The sequence below is a fragment of the Chiloscyllium plagiosum genome, unplaced genomic scaffold (assembly GCF_037043375.1).
Source record: "Chiloscyllium plagiosum isolate Xiang-an unplaced genomic scaffold, Cpla_swu_hap1 HiC_scaffold_23, whole genome shotgun sequence".
Taxonomy (NCBI): Eukaryota; Metazoa; Chordata; class Chondrichthyes; order Orectolobiformes; family Hemiscylliidae; genus Chiloscyllium; species Chiloscyllium plagiosum.
This window is the reverse complement of record NW_028270161.1, coordinates 47,852,294-47,872,679: the sequence shown is the minus strand read 5'-3', so window position 1 is coordinate 47,872,679 and position 20,386 is coordinate 47,852,294. Positions and strand designations below refer to the sequence as shown.

The 20,386-nt window shown below is 42.2% G+C and overlaps 1 protein-coding gene across 8 annotated transcripts in view; it reads right to left on the bottom strand.

The window, feature by feature from the left end:
• LOC122561625 (non-muscle caldesmon) overlaps nucleotides 1-20,386 on the bottom strand; it is a 213,307-nt gene that overhangs the window by 112,936 nt on the left and 79,985 nt on the right. For all 8 annotated transcript variants that reach the window (XR_015761172.1, XR_015761170.1, XR_015761171.1 and 5 more), the window contains exon 3: nucleotides 12,960-13,076. Coding sequence is in view for 4 of the 8 variants with exons in the window: in XM_043713554.2 (XP_043569489.2) it covers nucleotides 12,960-13,036 (77 nt within the window). In the remaining 4 variants the exon portion in view is untranslated. The remainder of the gene's footprint in view (nucleotides 1-12,959; nucleotides 13,077-20,386) is intronic.

Here is a 20,386-nt window from a genome sequence, read left to right as displayed (position 1 = left end):
AAAGTGAGGACTGCAGATGCTGGAGACCAGAGTCCAGAGTGTGGTGCTGGAAAAGCACGGTAGGTCAGGCAGCATCCGAGGAGTAGGACAATCGATGTTTCAGGCAAAAGCCCTTTATCAGGAATGCCCGAAACTTCGATGCTCTTGCTCCTCGGATGCTGCCTGACCTGCACCACATGCCCATTGTTTGTTTCAGACATCAATGACATTTCAAAATGGTGACCACCCACACTGCCATTTTATTCTTCTACTTGGCGTATTAGACAACTCCCATTTTTGGAAGTATTTTTGAGGCCTGTGAAGTCCACCAATATTTACAGCAACTGGAAGATAATGTGCAAGCGGTGTGATCGGCTCTGAACCAAAATTCTTATTTTGTCCTCCTGTCGCTTGAAGCTCTATGCTGAGAACACTTCAGCATAAACTGTAGCAAGTCACAACAAGAGAAAAAAGGCCATTACACAGCCCGACATCAGGAGGAGATGAAGAACTGCACATATTGCACTGCAACATGATAAACTGATTTTGAAGAAAACGTTTTACCATATAAAATAGGTGAAAAATTAGAAACTTGAATTTAATCCCACGAGCATACAACTGAACGATTTTATTTGGAAATGTAGAATAATTTGTGGAATCTCCAAATATTCCACAGATGTGCAAAATGGCGACGTGCCAATAAGGATTATGAGTATCACATGAAGAAAATAAATCTTGATCTGGTTTCCATAAAATATTAGTAGAGTACATTTTCCGGTACCAGTGCCAGAGAAGTGGGACCTGGGAGCATTGAATGTGGTTCTTAGTGACATTGTACTCATCTTATTTCACAGGATTTCCTGATTTCTGTTTCATTAACAATTCCTAACAAATTTCCAGTGCCAGTTGAGGCTACTTAAGCAGTGTGTGCTGCCGGTGGGATTAAGGAATAATACATAGCTGGAATTCTTAAAATCGATAATTTAATTTAAAGGGGCTGTTGCTACACATTGAAGGAGTAATCTTCAGCCCTTGTACAACTTCTTGAAAATTGTTGCAAACAAAATACTGCAGGGATTGTTTCTTTTTGTCACCATACAACATTCATCAAAAAATAATTCCTGTATATATCGAATAATAGTCAAATCTTTTGGCTACTTTACAAGGTTAACTTACAGGGTCGACCATTGAATGGATGCTAGATTTGAGAGGTTGGAATTCATGCCTGTCAAAATTCATACCATATCACTAGCAGAAGCCCAATTGATTTCTAAACGAATAAAGGATAAAAGAATGAATCATGATAATTCTGAAAACCTGGAGCGGCACACAACAGCCAGCGGATTGGGAGATCAGGAGTGGAGTGGAAGAACCGGCAGACTGGAAATTGGAGCAGGATGTGCCGGCTGGCACACTGACTCATTGACATCGATCTGTTATCTGTGAAGAACTAGGGTTGACCTTTGCATGAGATATATGGAAAGTTCCAGGTTATTTGTCAAAAAAGTAGAGGCTCAACTTTTACATGAGATCAACTATTACTCGAGTATATACAGTAAATGTCCAATATGGTTGATCAGAGGTGGGTATCAGAGGTAATGAAGGTGGAAAGATCCATACTGAGGAAAATTAGGCTGCTGGCATCAGGCAGGGCTAGATTGCAAGATACCACTGATATGCCCATGTATTTAATACATTACTCAGGATGCTCTTGGTGATCACTCGGACTTCATTATATCTGTGCCATGGAGCCATTTGTGATAATGTCAGTGTAATGAGAACAAGGATGAGAACTTTGAATCCAGATGCTGCTTAAACTGAAGTCAATTTACATCAGCACACATGAGCATCAAAGAAACTTAGTGTAAGCTAAGTCAGGGACAGAGTTTTGGATCACTGCAACTTTACAAAGGATAGAATAAGTTGACCAGCCAGGACAACACTGGAATCTTCAAAATTCAGTGGTAACAAAGATATTGATGATGTTTCAGCAGTGAATAGACAGAGGCAGAGTGGTATCAGTGTGAAAGAGGGGGAAGTCAGCACGTCTTATTGATGCCATTGGAAGCTCAGCATGTGGCCAGGAATGGCATTCAGCTTGCAAATAATCTGGTTCAACCTTAAGAGAGGGATGGAGTCAATGGTTAGGAAAGGGAGTTTAGAGCAAGGACAAAATAAATTCGGCCTTTCCAAAATTTAACTAGAGAAGGTTTCCATTCATCCAGACACGCAGAATGATGACTTAGAACAAGAAGAGAAATTAAGCATGGTGGTGGTGAAGCAGAGATAAGTGTCCTCCGCGTACATGCTGTTATGGATATTTAATTTCATGATTCACATGTTTTTAAGAATGTAAATCTCATTTTGGCAATTGGTGAGAAGCCAGTTTTTCAAAACATCCTAAAATCAAAATTTGTCCCTTGGTTAAATAATAAGCACCCCCTCTGCTTTGGGTTTTCTGAGACAGAGTGTTACTCATTGTCATAACTGAATCTTATATTATTCACATGGAATCCCAGAAAAGAAAAGCTTTGCGAGTTGGAGATAATCAATTTTACTATTCTCCCTGAGGTGTTCTATACTGCCTTGAAACTAAGTTACACAGGGAAAATCCCTTATGCTTTGGGTTTATTTCTGATTTTTCACAGAAGGATTTTTGGCATCACTGGATCATGTAGCAGGGAACAAGACAATCAGGAGTGTTTTCTGATTTGGGACTATTAAGAAATAAAGCAAGCAGTGAGCCCATGATACAGCGGGGGAGTCCATAATCATAAGTTTTTGAAGGGAATGTGAAGAGTTCACCTAGCTGTATGCTAGAAATCTCATCATCCAGATAATGGCGTGAACGCATAGGATAATTAAAGTGAATTACTGAGAGCTGTGACACACCTTGGGTTGAGCCCTGGAGAAGCTAAGGATCTTGTAAGTTCATGTTAAGCATTGGAAAACTCTCTGGTGGAACTGAAAGTAGAATGACAAGGGTATTGTTGAGACTAAAATAAAACAAAGAATGGTGAATGCTGGAAACCTGAAACAAAAACAGAAAATGCCAGGGTAATGCAGCAGGTCTGGCAGCATCCGTGGAGAGAAATCTAGTTAACATTTTGGGTCCAGTGACCTTTCATCAGAAGTTTTTGGCTTAAAAGTATAAGTGTTATGAAATATAATACCAAGATGCTAAATCTTGGACAGTTAAAAAAAAGTTTAAAACATGAAATATTGTGCATCATTTCTTCAGTTAATAACTGGGAGTTGAAATTTATTTTTTGAAGTTATTGATCTTCTCCAAGACCAAAATGAAAAAAAAACTCATGCTGCATTTTTTGAATGATGTCGTTCATGGTATAGCATGTGGATGTAAAGTAAGAGAGGGTCAAAGTTTGAAACTTGGGGTCACCAGAGTTAATAGTTCAGACACAGGAGGACAGGACAGTGATATTCTAGCCATGATTGAATGGTTTGTGATAATGGAACCAGGTGCAAACAGTCCAACCCAGCTGGATGGTCGTAGTGATGTAGTGGCTCTTTCAAAAGCTGCCACAGTCACCCAGCCTGCTATTTACAATTTGACGTGTGCTTTTACAGTTCTGTATCAGGGCTGTGAATATAGGTAGAGTATTTCCAACACAGAGATGCAGGAAATGAGAAAATGGATTTTGGATGTGATGTTTGGAGAGGGAAGGGAGTTTGGAGGTCAGGTGGTAGTTCGTAAAGAGCGAGGGTGTTGTTTGAGGGCAGTGCAGGGATGAGGGAGCTAATGATTGCAAATTCGAAGGATTTAGAAACAGTACCCACGAACAGAAAATGCTTAACTAGGTCAGTGAACATGGAGGCCATGAATGAAACAAAAACAGAAGTTGCTGGAGAAGCTCAGCAGGCCTGGCAGCATCTGTGAAGAAAAATCAGTGTAAACATTTCGGGTCCAATGACCCTTCCTCAGGAAGAGAAAAGAGAAAAAGGAAAATAAATCAGGCAGGTGTAGCTCCAAGCAAATTTGGCTTGAACAATGGAAAGGGAGGAAAGAAGCAGAGGCAGCTGTACAGATGATGTGAAACTTCGTGACAAAGCTCAGGAGCTCCTTGCACTTGGTTTTTGATTGACTACTATTGTTAGAAAGCCCAGTGGTAATTTAAAACAAGCCAGACACGCAAGGTTCCAGCTATTTAAGTACTGCTTCAATGGCAAAGGTTCACTGGAGGCCAGATTCAAGGAGAGCACAATCCTGTCATCACCTTCTTAATTAACGGAAGCCCTCAAATGTAGTCTTCCCTCATATATACTGTAGTCCAAAATAAGTAGCTCTGCTTGTAGACTACATTTCTTAAGAAAACGGGGGTAAGAGAAATCCAACTCCAATGCATTGAACTTGCCTGTGATGCTTCCTTTTACCCATGTTTTCATTCTCCAAGTTACAGGAAGTGGGGAGGAGGGGGGTGGTTATGGGAGCAGTGGGACGTGTTGGGGGGAACATCCAGGCTGGAATCCCAGTATCAAAACTGTGACAGGACCAACAACCAAAGACAGAAATTCGACAGCCACAATGCTGAATCCAAAATGAGCACTAATGCATCGCATGTAAAACTAAGAAAAATTCCATGTTGAACATTTTTAAAACATGGTGCATCCTCTTTGAAAAGCTGACTTCCTGTCAAGTCCAGAATGTGCCTGCTTCCCATTACTCATTTCCTGTCAGTGAACTCAGTGCACAGCTAAACCATGGTTCAAATCTCAGGAAATTGATTATGTGCCAATGTACATCCATGACATATATTTACATCTTACCATCAGACTTTCAACCTTTTTTTTCACTGAGAACCTACTGAAGTGGCCATACAAAACAATTTAATCATTACAACTATTTTTCTTAATGTAATTTAAAACAACCCCATTGCTTATTTTAGTTGAATATGCTTTCCAGGTCACTGTTGAACACTATACATACTGAATAGTTGGAAAATTCTGCAGAGATCTTGCACAATTGATGATGAATAAATGGAAGTAATTCAGATACACTGTGTTCATCAGGCTATTGTGAAAGAAGTTGCAATAAAGTAACATTGTTCATGACTGCTGGAAATCCCAAAGTACCTCTCAACTGCTGAAGGAAAGCCATTGCTGCACTGTAGGGAAAAACAATAGCTAAGTTTTGAAAAGCAGGGTCCAACAAATAGCACTGATTGTCAATCTCAGTTGGAAAGATGACATATTTGCTGTTGAGAAAACTGAGTTAAAGCATGACTCCGTTGAAGTAAATATTGCTTTTCTGAGGTAATGTTTATAGACAGACTGCTAACAATCATGCCAGATATTCCAATACAGGGTCAGGAATCCAACACCAAGATCATTTCTAGGTTCCGACCAAGTGTCTTGTCGATCTCAGGTGCACAACGTGACTTTCGACTGTGAAGACCCTGAGTGGGTCAAAGATGAGAGCAGTGGCACATGCTGCCAAGAGGCAGGAACTAGTCCTGGAAGACAACTGGAAAAGACGGATGGGAGGTGGCGTATGACTGGGTTTGCCATCGCCATGCAGATTGGAATAGGTAGAAAACAGAGGGCCAGCTACCTCACAGTCCAAACCATTGTCCTTCTAGCCCATAGGGCAGCTCTCGCATTAGAGAGAGACAAATTGATGGTGGTTTAATCTGGGGGTCACCACTCCTCAGGCGAGGTTTAGAAAGAGCGTCCTTCATGGTAACCTCAGCCGGTGCAGAAATTGAATCCACACTGTTGGCATCACTCTCAATCGCAAACCAGCTGTCTAGCCAACCGAACTAACAGACCCGCTGTCCAAACGAGTTCTTGGATGTTTACTCTTAATTATTTAATTCTTGTGCCATCATCTCGGCTTTAGTTTGACTTTCCTTTTCATGTAAAGACTTTTCATCAGCAGGAGCAACATATAATGGCCCACCACTGTAATCTTGCCAGCTATGAACTAATGAATCCCAGGCTGCAAGATTCTTTTAGATCAAAAATTTGATTATGTCCCTCTTCAGCCCATTAACCCATTCTTTAATGAGCTGAGCAACATGATTATTTGAGACAGGCAGTTCATTAGCTACTGCCCTTGCTAATGAAACTTGCTGCATCATGGAGTTGTCAAAGATTGACTGCTACCCATGGCCCAAGTACAGGTGATTGGACTTTGTAGATCGACAGTGGTCTCATGGAAGAAACTGCACTAACAGTGTTAGAGAAATTTCCTGGGCTATCTTGACAAGTTACAAGTTTTAAGGGTTGCCTGGACTTTACTGCTGTCACTAAATAACAATGACTGGGGTGTTCATGAGCAAGGATTCTCCATTCAAAATAGTTCCTTAAATTTTCCAAAACTACAAAACATAAAATGTTTGTCAATTCCGAGAGGAACTCTTCATGATTGTCAATGTGGTGATCAGCTAGTTACTTTGACAGAGCATTTTTGAAATCACCATTTTGATGCCAGTTTTGTGAAAATGTATTGTGTTGTTATGCATTATTAATCTAAACTGGCAGTAATTTCCAAACTGCTTAGGGGAGGTGATGGCCTAGCGGTATTATCACTGGGCTGTTAATTCAGAAATGCAGGTAGTGTTCGGAGGACCCTGGTTCTAATCCCACCAGTCTTGCCTGGTCCGGCCTACAGCAATTTGTTGAAGCTTAAATGGCTAGTGGGATACTTTCAGTTATAAACATTAACCTATTAGCTACAGCCAATGAGCTAACTTCCTATTTTCACCCCAGTGAATAAGGTTCAACCACCATTCGAAAATCTCTTTTTGAAACAACCCACAGTGGGTGGGTTTTCTGCCATGAGCAAGGATTGTACCCGCAAACTCTACTCCAGCGCTGTCTGACCCAGGAAAAGTGGCTCATAAGGTGGTCAAACAGGTCAAGTGCCAACCTGAAACAAACTTCAATGTAGTTTCAAGGAAGGTGGTAAAAGCAGGAGAGATTTCTGGCAGGCCATGTCATGGAACAAAATCTGCAACTACAGTCCACAGGCCCAGGCTAAATTACTCTTGTCAAAGCACACGTTGCAACAGCAACATGGGGTTTTTTGACCAAAGGATGGCTCAGTTGGTTAGACGGCCAGTGTGGGTCAGCACAAGGTTTGATACCTGTCCAACTGACCTCAATGTGGGACCAGATTCTTTCCCTGACCGTGGTGGAGTACTGTGGCTCGGATCTGCCATAGGGCAAAGAACTCAAGAAGAAGGTGCCTACAGGAATTGAGGTCAAATAGATGAAAAAATAATGTTAACTCATGCTGATTATCCACACATACATGTAGAAACTCCAAACACAATTCATAACCATACAGTCCGGCATGATTTAAGTGAATCTTTGTTCCACACTCTGTTTGCTTGAAACCTTTCATGTCTATTCAGTACCACTTTGCTCTTAAAGCAGTCATTCTGCCAGTTGAAGGACCTGGCAGTGCTGTAATGGGCTAATGCAGATCAGGAGCATTTCCTTGGGAGTATAAAATTTGTTGGCTTACTGTTGCTGCTCCAAAAGCATTGGTTCCATGTGTGGCAGAAATAAAGCATTCATTCAATACAAAAATTTGTGCTGACAGCTTGGTAGGATATCTAGTTTACAGTCTGATATCCCCAAGAAACCTGCAGCATTCCCATTAGATCGGAAAGTGCCAAGGTTAGCATTTTCTAACCATGCACTGCATTCAAACAGACTTTCTATAACCTTGAACATTGCAGGAGTTGAAAAAGAGCCATGTTAGGAGTGGGAGAATTAGTATCTAAAGAATTTCCTATCATAAACATTATGTGCAGTTAAAAATACTCTCTCTGGAGATTATGACAAACACAAATACGAACTTACTATTTATATCAAGCTTTGCAACGATCCCCACGAATTTTCTAACAAAGGACCTGTGTGAATCAGGCTTTTTTTTTTGAAAAAAGATTCCAGGACAAAAACGGAAAATGAGATTGGATCGTATTACTGACTACTAGACGTTACTTATTTAATGAGGCAGCTACCATTGAGAAATCAGAGTTTTGACTCAAACGTGTAGCTGTTAACCCCTTCGCTGCAAAATCCACCACAGGCTTCATTATTAATTTAAAAGCTGGTCTTCACATTACTCATGGAAGATTTGTGTGGCTCAATCAGCAGTGGAGGAAGAGGGGGTAGGAGAGGGGAGGGGTTAGCAGCAGAGAGCTGGCAACGGGATACTGAGAAGAGAGCACTGGAAGAAGTAGCAAGCAAAGGCTTTTTAAGGTAATTTAACTCAGGATTCCCTTTAACCTGAGCTTCACAACAATAGCTCTTTTGGTCAGAGATGTGTAAAACATTGCTTCTCAGTGTTCAGATAACAGTATGTTGTTTCCAATTCAATTAAATTAAAATTACATCTCAGGTAGCATTTACAGCACAGAAACCAGTCAGTCATTCAGCTCGATGCTTCTCTTGGACTACAGTTTGACTATTGTTATCAAACTAGACTTGGTGAAGGCAGCCCTTCGCTTCATTCTCTACACATTACTGAAAATGAGCATCCTTGTGGCGATCCATGAGAAACATTAGGTGGAAAACAAGGCAAAGTCCCTCTGTCACATTGGCATGATTGTCCCTCTTTGGGAAAATGTATGGGCTGACCATGGTGGGATCACCAAGACATGGAGGCCTGGGGTGTTAGACATTCAGGCACAAATTTCAAGAGAAATGACTCCCTAAATATCTCCTTTTTTTTTTGCAAAACAGTTTCTAGTTATTGTAATGGCATATATATTTCATTTGGGATGAGGTGCCAAAGAGTAAGCCAGTCTGCCTTCTCAGGCATACAGTACATAAAATATCTCAATGCAAGATATTATTGAAAGAACAATCAGACAGTTTCCTCACTCCATCAAACACCACTAAAAGCAGATGGACTAATCCACCAGTTGCTGTGAGTAGAATCTTCCTATACATCCATTTGCTCACATATTGGCCAATAGAACTTCCTCATATCTTCAGGATGTGTTGAGATGTTTCAAATATAGCTTTCAGCATCAGTACATTGTATAACCTTTGTAATCCTATACTGCTATGAAAAGGCCAATGAAAGTCATCATTAGTAAGGACTGTCTTCTGTAAAACTTATTGCACATTTTCCACAATTTAAAAAAAAACTGAAATATTGCGCTCTGCACCTTTTGCATTAGGTTTGAAAATGTACAATGTTATTTCCACTTGTTTCTGTTTTTAGTTAATACCTAAAATTAGTGCCAAGGGAAATGTCAAAAGGATAATGATGTAATAGGACAATTCTCTAATCCCATGGGAATGGACATGTCAGGGTGAGGCCTGGCAATCTTGTAGCCTTATCTCCAGCCTTTGCTCTGGGTGTATTCTGCTAGGAGAGGCTGATCTCAGAATTAACCTTCTATTCTGTGCCAATTACTGCTGAATAAGGGAAACTTCACCAAACTAAGTTATAAATAGGGTTCGATGAATCATAGGAAACAGATGTAAGCCTTCATGACTGAGTGTTGAAAAAGAGATACATACATATCACCATATAAAAATAAATGAGAAAAGGACAATTAATCCAAGACAAACCAAATTGTTACAGTTTCTTCAACAGCTATTGAATGTATGATAAACGTCTGGTTCCCGTTCGTTCTCAAGCAGACAGCTTCTTCCCCACCTGCTGGCTCGGCGTGGTTTTCTTTTCATTGTGCAGCCCTCCCAACAAGATCATAAACCATTCAACATTGCAATGTCAAAAATCATAAAGCACTCCATTTGGCACAGATTAACCTGAAAGTATCTCAATTTTCTCAAACAGATTCTTCACAGCCATCACCTTCTCGTTTTGACTCTTCACTGCTCGAAAGTGGGTTCCACACTTCTTTTATCATCACTTAAACAGGAATGTTTCATGCATCAAAACATACCGTGATCTTTATTTGTATTAATTTCCCTTTTGTAGTTCAAAGGCTGGATTTTCAGATTCCACAGAGGTACAGCGGTGGTGGACTGAGCATGAAGATTATAAGACTAGGCAGGGTGACAATTTCCCTACCTCATGACCAATGTTGGGCACGTTAACAGATGTGGGTACTGGGGTAGATAGGATAGTCTGTCCCCAGAGAGAAGGCAGTCAATTAGACTCAGAGAACATCATTTAGGATAAGAAATGGAGACGGCTGGGATTTTCCAATCGGCGCCCAGGTTCACACTGTGATAGGGACGGGTGTGCATTCCTGCAGACAGGCACCCAGTGGCAGGCCAGGCTGCCAGTTTCCCTCCAGGCCTAGTGATGTCATCTGCTCATCCAAGTGGGGGAGCAACCAAAGGCCACCCAGTTGAAGGATTACCCCTTAAGGTCCCTTCTATGTTGGGTTCAATGGTGAATAAATAAAGTTCAGCTAAAGGTCACTCATTGATGAAAGAAGCTTAAGGAACTGAATGGACCTATCCTATTCTAGAATATTTTTTATCAACCTGACCAGACACGTTATGATACACATCTGGGGCAGTTGGGACCTGAACATAGACCTTCTGACCCAGAGGTAGGAACACTGAGTCACTACAGCCCTTCCACTCCTGTTCCAGGTATACTTCTCATCAACCTGTGCAGAGATATCATTACACATCTCTGGACAGGCAAGAATCGAACCTAGGCCTCCTTGTTTAGAGATAAGGACACTGCCACCATGCCACAAAGCCCTATTCTTTGCCTCTGTTTATTTTCCCATATCAACCTGTTCAGTGATGTTATGACACTCCTCTGGAGCAAGTGAGACTTGAACCTTGGGTCTCCTGTCTCAGAGACACTACACTCTACCATAGGAGCCCTCCACTTAAATGTATCTGAGATAAGTGCTTAGCATTCATGCTGAAGTGCCTGGTTTTGAGGTCTGATTGACCTTTACCGGTTTTTGAATCCCTCAACAACATGTCACATGTCGTGGGCGGCACGGTGGCACAGTGGTTAGCACTGCTGCCTCACAGCGCCGGAGACCCGGGTTCATTTCCCGCCTCAGGCGACTGACTGTGTGGAGTTTGCACATTCTCCCCGTATCTGCGTGGGTTTCCTCCGGGTGCTCCGGTTTCCTCCCACAGTCCAAAGATGTGCAGGTCAGGTGAATTGACCATGCTAAATTGCCCGTAGTGTTAGGTAAGGGGTAAGTGTAGGGGTATGGGTGGGTTGCGCTTCGGCGGGTCGGTGTGGACTTGTTGGGCCGAAGGGCCTGTTTCCACACTGTAATGTAATCTAATCTAATCTAATGAATAAATCACTGACAAAAGAGCTGAGTTGAGAGAGGAACTTAAAAATTATTTAGTCCTTGTTGTACATCTGGCCATAAGATTCATTTGTTTTCATCTACAATTTGTTTCTAATGTGTTGAAGGGACTAAGGTGACTCTAGCCAAAATCATGCAACTTTAACCAGTTAAGAATTATCAGACCAGCCATGGTCACATTGAATGATGGAGCTGACTGGGAGTGAATGACCTAATTCTGTCTCATGGTTTCAGGTACAAATGTCTTTAGGTTTTGATATCAATAGATCCTTGGAATCCCATGTAAAATTGATTGTTTTTTGCCAACAACAGTCATACAACTTTCACATTCTTAGGTTATGCTTCACTCTTGCCATACATTAACAAACACACTAATTATATAAAATTAATGAGCTTAAGAAGCTATCCTGCTTCATTGCATCAAAATCCAACCCTCATTATGCTGGATTCAACAGTCCATGCAATGCAGTAGGAATACTACAGCAACTGAAAGTGAGGACTGCAGTTGCTGGAGATCAGAGTTGAGAGTATGGTGCTGGAAAAGCACAGCAGGTCAGGCAGCATCCAAGGAAGAGGAGAATCAACATTTTGGGCTTAAGCCCTTCATCAGGAATGGAAGGGAGGCGGGGAGCAGAGAGGGGCGCTGAGAGATACATAGAAGGGGTAGGGGCGGAGGGGAAGGTACCTGGGAAGGTGATAGGTAGATGCGAGTGTTGGGGGGGTGGGGAGCGGGATGGTGATAGGTCAGAGGGGAGGATGGAGTAGATAGGTGGGAAGGAAGATGGAGAGGTAGGACAGTTCAAGAGGGCAGTGCTGAACTGGAGGGCTGGATCTGGGATAAGGTGGGGAGGCGAGGGTAGATGAGGAAACTGATGAACTCCACACTGATACCATGAGGGTCCCAAGGCAGAAGATGAGGCATTCCTCCTCCAGGCGTTGGGTGGCTTGGATTTGGCAGTGAAGGAGGTGGCCCAGGACTTGCGTGCCCTTGGCAGAGTGGGAGGGGGAATTGAAGTGGTCGGCCACAGGGCAGTGGGGTTTTTGCATTGCAAGAGGTACACAGGTCCTGCAACTCTTTTGGTTCAGATAGAAATTAAAGATTCCCAACCAAAACTTGAAAAGCAGAGAGTGTTTCACGTGTGCTAGCAAACACTTTTCTCTCAAACAACCCAAATGAAAGTAGCCAGACGTATTGGTCAATCATTTCAGTTGTTGTGGGATTCTTGACACTTGACAACAGATGTTGTATTTTAAAAGCTTAATGTATTGAATATGGAATGCTGATGAGACATTTGATAAGGCAAGCTCTTCCCTTCTTTGATAGAAAACATGATAGCAATGTTATAAAGTTAGAACAGGGGTCTATTTTGAATCACACAAGATTCTCGATATCCAATGAATTAAAAACTGCAGATTAACACATTTCTCAGTCACTTTATTAAAAGATACTTCAAGATAAATCCATTATTTATGCAACATATTAAAATAATGCAGATTTAAAATTGCACAAAGTTAAATGATGGTTTTTACAAGCTTGTGACGTGAAGGAGGTGTTACAGTCTGATGACAGCGCTGGCTGAAGTCAGAGTGTGCACCAGAGATGATGCACCTTCACCAAGGTGTGGACACTGAAATAGGGACCACACAGGCTTATCTTTATACCCAACATCTCGGCTGGGTGTCACAACTACTGTACTGGTAAACGTATCCTGTATACAGAGCACAAATCATTACCTTTCCACCTCACGGCGCATTTCCTCACGCTTTTTCCTGCGTTCCTCCCTGCGACGTTCAAACTCATCCATATCCATGGTTTATGGGCAAGTGTTCTGCTGTGTCTTGGTTAAAAACCTGAAAACAGTAATTTATTGGTTAAAATTCTGCAACAGAATTCATCCACATGCACATGCCTATTCAAATATATATGCACATCTATACTCACAAAAAATCTCCAACTTTTACCACATCGGGTTTCAAACAAAAAGTCTGTCTTTTTGACTTTGTCAAACAATCTGGAGTAACTGAACAAGCAGAACCATTCATACCTATCAGCGCCATATGCAGATATTAAACAAACGTAGGAAAGACTTTCAGAGAAAACAAGGAGCTTATTTAAAATAGAAAACTCTGTGCATTGTTACCATTCACTCAGTAGTAGTGACCCTAACAGTGGGTCTTTAGTCTATACAGTGGTCCTTTTGCCACTTAAAAGCTCACCATGCTAAACATTAACACCCTTTTGTTCAAGCTGCACTGTGTGAGATGAAACATTGCAACAAAAACTTGGGTACAGTCTGCTGCAAATATTTAGAATTCTATCTTACCAGTAACAAATGTTTCCAATTGAATAGACTAATGAGAAATAGGAGAGCGCGTGTGTTGCATCTCTGGGACCACCCAGAAGTCTCTCAGCGCTTAACTCCTTCCGTGAATCGAACTCTCTCGGAACAGGAAAGCAAAGACAGCCCAATCCCTGTGGTTTAATCAGACCACATCTTTTCCTGATATCTAATAGTCCATCAAATGATGATGTTGGTTGATAATCACTGTAGAAAATTCTCCAGCGCTGGGAGGCAGCCCCTCATTTTACAGTGAATTCCTTTGAAGCCCACGTCTAGAATGGGCTACTTACTGCAAAAGGGAAAGCAGTCTTCACTTTCTGCTGCTGCTTTGTTTACAGAGCTGTCAGTGGTTAGCAAAACTCTGAAGGGACTCCGGTGTTTAAGGCCAACTCTTAGATTGTTTCCTGTACAGTGCTGGAGGCCTCCACTTCCTTTGGAATCCCAGCCTAGTCGATCAGCAGGCACTGAAAATATTTTGAGAGTTGTGTGCAGACAGGGGCAGCTTGGATGCAGCGGTGCATGTTGCCCGAGGGTCAGCTGACCTTGGCTTCAAACACATTTTGTCAGATTCACTCTCATCACGAAATTGAAACTTTCTCATTCGATCACTTTGAACTGAACAAACATGGAGTATTATTTCGATCTTTACAAACAGGAAGACATCTGCTAAAATAGGGGAGTGTCCTTTTGTCCCAGGTTTAGACTTTGATTCTTCAGATTGCAGCCTTGAGTATAGTTATCTGCTCATGGGTGAGTATTGTCATTAGATGTGTTGACAAGTTACACCTGGTACTAAGGTAGGGTGTTCAAGAATTTCTCGAATTAGAATCCCTACAGTGTAGAAACAGGCCCTTCGGCCTGTTATGGACTAGGCCAGACCACTCATAACATTCTTAAGCAGGCAGCCCCAGACCTAACTTTGCAATTTGTTTCAGCAAGTGCACAGTAAAAATTACCCTGAGTAAGATATCTAGGTTGACTACTAGATTTTAAAACAGGCAAAAAATTTAGTCACAAAATTACACAATGAAACACAAAGAACAGAGTAAAGAACCCCTACAGAACTCAGCCTATCCGACTAGACTTAATTATGCTGTTCCGAATACACACAACAGTCCCAATAAGCAAACTCCCTTTAAAAGCCAGTATAAATGGAACACATGCTTACAGGTTGAAGTTGAAGGGCAGAAAAGAGAGTTTCCACTCAACTCCCTGTTGAACTACCAACTAGTTCAAGACTGAACTAAACGGCTCAGCTCAGCTAGCAAGGGGGCTGACCGCGCCCCTCTCTTTATAGGGGTCACAAAAGACCTCTCAAAACCCTTTTCATCTGTGTACCAAACCAGACTGATTGGAGTCCAGCCTGGTTTATTGCCCCTCTGAAAAAAAAATCAAGGACAGAGTCTCCTTGAGCCAAGGAACAGCTTTTAGAAAAAAAGGGACTAGCTTTGTGACAGGCCCAACAAGTCCACACCGACCCTCCAGAGAGTAACCCACACAGACCCATTCCCTTACCCTGTATTTACCCTTGACTAATGCACCCAGCCTACACACCCCTGAACACTATAGGCAATTTAGCATGGGCAATTCACCTGACCTGCACATTTTAGGATTAGGGGAGGAAACCAGAGCACCTGCAGGAAACCCACACAGACAGGGAAAGAATGTGCAAACTCCACAAAGACAATTGCCTGAGGCTGGAACTGCATCCAGTTCCCTGGTGCTGAGCCACCATGCTGCCCTGAGTTGTTGCCTTCACTGGTATAATCTATATGACGTGTATCAGTTAGCTCAGTTGACTAGAAGGCTGTTTTGTGATGTCAGCAGCTCAGGTTCGATTGCTGTACCTACTGAGGTTAACTTGAAGGTCTCACCTTCTTGACCTCACCCTCACCTAAGTCGCAGTGACTCTCAGGTTAAACAACCACCAGTCATCTTTCTATAATGAGAGGGAGCAGCGCTTTGGTCCTTTGGGATGAAGACAACTTTAATCTATGATATTGGAGGTACCGTGTATAAAGTTTAAATCCTGTTCCTATTTATTTTTGTGGATCTCAAGTTCACATTACAAACCAATGTGTGGTTCAGAATTTATTCAACTATGTCATAATATCCCTACAAACAGCCATTTTGAAAACATTCAAGTCTAAAACATAAAAACAGCAAATTAGTAAATAGTACTGAGTTGCTAGGATTGTAATATCAAAGATTGCCTCATTTGCTCCATCATTTGCCTTTACTGGAGCTACAACAGTGTCAACACTGTGAGCCAATCAAACCTACAGCATGGGGGCGGTATGGTGGCTCAGTGGTAGCACTGCTACCTCTCAGCACCAGGGACTGGGTTTGATTCCAGCCTCCAGCAATTGTCTGTGTGGGGCTTGCACATTCTCTCCGTGTCTGCATGGGCTTCCTCCGGGTGCTCCGGTTACCTCCCATAATCCAAAAATGTGCTGGTCAGGTGAATTGGCCTTGCTAAATTGCCTATTGTGTTAGGTGCATTAGTGAGGGGTAAATATCGGATAGGGGAATGAGTGGGTTACTCTTCGGAGGGTGGGTGTGGACTTGTTGGACCAAAGGGCCTGTTTCCACACTGGAGGGAATTTAATCTAAATAAACTGCTATGGGACATTCTCTTCCCATCCATCATCATGCACCATCCTGACTTAGACTTATTCCACAAATCCATCACCATCAGGGCAGTCAATATCATTTTATAGAGAAAGCAAATAGCTATATGTAGCACAGCAAAGGGTGTGCAGTCAACGATGTCAAAGGCAGCAGAGAAAGTTAAAAAGGATGAGGAAAAGCAACGAACTATGATCGCCGTCATACAGACTGTTAACCTCAAAAAGTGCAGTCTGTGCTTTCAAAGGATGAAGTGGGGAAGAGGAGTTTATTGTTCCTTTAGCTGGATCTTTGAATGTTATTTAGATTTAGCCACGGAAAGGGAACAGTGTGCAGCCTGACGTGGAGGAGAGGGAGTCAGTAGGTGAATGGTCAGATTACTCACACGATGTCGGCTTTTATGTTCAAATACATTGATATAAACATGGATACAGTATCAAACACCACTGTAAAACCATTATTCTAAAACACTGGAAAAATGCATCATCGATAAACTTTTCCTTTTGTTCTGCAATTCCAGATTTCTTCATTCCTAAAAAACATCAGGAGTGGCATGGTGGCTCAGTGGTTAGCACTGCTGTCTCACAGTGCTTGGGACTCGGGTTCGATTCCAGCCTCAGGCGACTATCTGTGTGGAGTTTGCATATTCTCCCCATGTCTGTGTGGGTTTCCTCTGGGTACTCCGGTTTCCTCCCACAATCCAAAGATGTACAGGTTAGGTGAATTGGTCAGGGATTACGCATGGGAAATGCAGGGTTACAGGAATAGGATAGGATGGTGGGTCTTCAGAGGATTGGTATGGCCTCGATGGGACAAATTGGCCTTCTTCCACACTGCAGGGATTCTATGATTAGTGTTAAATCTTTTTCCTTATGGCCAAAAGCATAATCTCAGGTTGAGATTAACAGGGATCATTAAAGGGTCAGAGCACAAGAAAGGCATTACTGTTTGTGTGCGAAATACCTGACCCAGTTTATGTTGAAGCTGGGACCAAAAAGAGTGGAAACTGCTGCATTCCACAGTGCTTGCACACGACATCTTTGCGGCTACAAACATTTACCAAAGGTATCCCTTTCAAATGTACACTTTAAGGGCTGTGAGCTGTGCTGCTTAAAAATGCAAGTTTGAACATGTTGAACATGTTTAGGCATGGGAGAGGTTCAAACTGTTGCATGTGTAAAGACTCATAAAGGAACATATGACAAATACCTTGGTACAGGTTTTGAAATGGTAACTGTCTCTAAAATAGTCATTGCCCAGGTGTTTTGTATGGAGAATTTCAACTATCGATGATAGTCTCTCAGAAACAGGTAACCTCCAGTGATCTTCCAGCCACTCAGCAATACACTTCTGATCTCCAACATCTGCAGTCCTCACTCCCTCCTACTTCTCAAACTCCCGCTGAGCTCGGATTTTCAAATCCAAAACCAGAATTACAAGTCAGGTCATTTCCAGACACTGCAATCCCAACCCCTGCCCGTCACTGCCTACCCTTGCTATTTGAGGAAGGGGAAGGTCAGGGCCATCAAACCAGGTCAGTAAGCATGTGACACCTCAGCCTCCACTCCTCACCTTCCACACACATGTCCCCATGCTCTCTCAATACCACCATGCCCATTCACAGTTTCATCCATTTACAGAACTCATTGGGCAAAACGTTATCGTACTCCACACGCATATTTCAAGGTCGGGGGCTCTGTAAAAGGTGGACTTGGCTTGCACACAGCCTAGCCACCTCCCCTGTCAATTAACACACACACAAGTACTTCAGCCTTCCCCTACACCTATATCACTAACAGCAGGGAGAGACCAAAGGCTGTTAGAAAGCTGGCAACGTCTACAGCACAGCTGGGCATCCAAAGGAACATCTTTTGGGAGTCCCTTCTGCCCACTGGAGCCACTGTCATGGCATGCTTTAGCTTTCGAACAACCCTCACCCCTGTTCTTTCAAATCCATGGGGTGGCACAGTGGCTAGCACCGCTGTCTTACACTGCCAGGGACCCGGGTTCGATTCCACCATCAGACGACTGTCTGTGTGGAGTTCGCACAATCTCCCCGTGTCAGCGTAGGTTTCCTCCGGGTGTTCCAGTCTCCATTCACAGTCCAAAGATGTGCAGGTCAGGTGGATTGGCTATGCAAAATTGCCCATAGTGTCCAGGGATGGGCAGGCAAGACTAGCCCTTGGAGATGCAGGGTAGGAGTGTGGGTCTGGGTAAGATGCGCTTCAGAGGATTGGTGTAGATTCAATTGACTGAATAGCCTATTTCCACACTGTAGAGATTCTATAATTCTATTATTCTAACCCTCTACTTTCATCCCAGCCCTGCACTGTGTCCAGCTGATACCCCCAAGATTTGTCTGAAATCCATAAACTCTTCTTCCTTACAATTGCCAACAATCGCAGCAGTGGTTACCACTTGAAGTTAACACTACTGGAATGACAGAGCTCGAACCAGGCTGATTGGCCTGTAGACATCTAAGGTGTGCCTTCCTTGGCAGTAGTAGAAGGAAGTCTTGACCTTGGGTAAATAACACTCCTTCCAAGTTAAATGGCTGCAAGGCATTAAAAAAGCCCTAAAGTCCTATATCAACATTGAAAATTCTTTGTGATGCTCATCAAACAGTCAAAATAAACTAATTCAAAACCAGTTAATGTTAGAGTTCTTATGAGCTGCTTAGAAACTGTCAATCTAAATTAAGATCACAGTCCATTTTCAGACGTGCAAACAGCTTCTGCTGAGCTCAATTAGAGAGTTTGGAACTCAACCAGGCATTTATAAAAAACTCCTTTCACAACAGTGCCAACACACCTCCAGAGCTAAATACATTAAAACATTTGATTTTTTTTTTAAAGACCTCAGCTACCTGTTCAATCTTTGATGCATGGAAGCAGATGGTTGGGCAGAATACCCATTAAAATCTTTTGAAGCAGTGATGGTCAATTGTTCCAGTGTTTCCATAGTGGACATCAAAAATCAAATGCCAGAGGGAAATGGACAAAATTCACTGTAGTTCCAGAGAACCACAGGCTGCTTTCTCATTTGCGAGCGACAACAAGTGGTAAGCTTAACCCAAGGCTCATTGTGACTCAGACAAAGGATGAGCTTGAGAAGGCTGAGCCTCCATGGTGACTTCATCTGCTATAGGAACTCAACTCACTCTGTTGGCATTACTCAGTCTCATTAGCCAGTCAACTGAGTTATAGCGTCATAGAGTCATACAACCAGTCCTTGCCTACATAATCCCAAAGTAACCTAGTCCCATCTGTGTGCACTTGGCCCAAACAATTTTTATTCATGCACTTATCTAAATATCGTTTAAATGTTGTAACTGTACCCACATTTACCACTTCCTCTGGAAGTTCATTCCACACACTAACTACTCTCTGTATAAAAATATCACACCTCATGTCTTTTTAAAAACTTTTCTCCTCTCACCTTGAAAATATGCCCCTTGTCTTGAAATCCCCCACCTTAGGGAAAAGACAGCTGCTATTTACCTTATCTATAGCCCTCATGGTTTTATAAACCTGTACAAGGTCACCCCTCAACCTCCTACACTCCAGTGAAAAGAGTTCCAGCCTATCTTTATAACTCAATCCTCCATTCTCAGCAACGTCTTGGTAAATCTATTCTGAACCCTCTCCAGCTTAATAATATCATTCCTATAACAGGGTAACTTGAACTGGACACAACACTCTAGAGTAGTTAACTGACACGTATGTCGTTCACAATGATTGTCCCAGTTTTGCAAGACTTATATTCACTGGAAAGCATGTTGAACCTTGACAGTTATAACATGTATTGCTAAGTTCCAGCATCTCACTCTGCAGATGTTCTGGAGCTCATAAGCTATAAAAAAAGAACAATGATTATTTTAATTCTATGTAAAGCAAGTGAGTTGTTTTACATAGCTCTGAACATTTGAAAGGTTATACATGCAATTGTTATTTTGGAAATTCGATCAGTTCCTATCCTAGGGAAGTCTTCTCTAAATTACAAATAAGTGACAGCAGCCTTGCATTTTTCTGGTTTGTGGTCTGCATTACAGAATCGGCAATTAGAACTTATATGCTGCAGTCTGCAAGACATAATTCTGCTCCGGCAATAGGGAGACTTCAAACTGACAATGTTTTCCAGTCAAATGGGCATTATAGAAGTTTTTTTTTGTTTGGATAATAAGCTTTAATT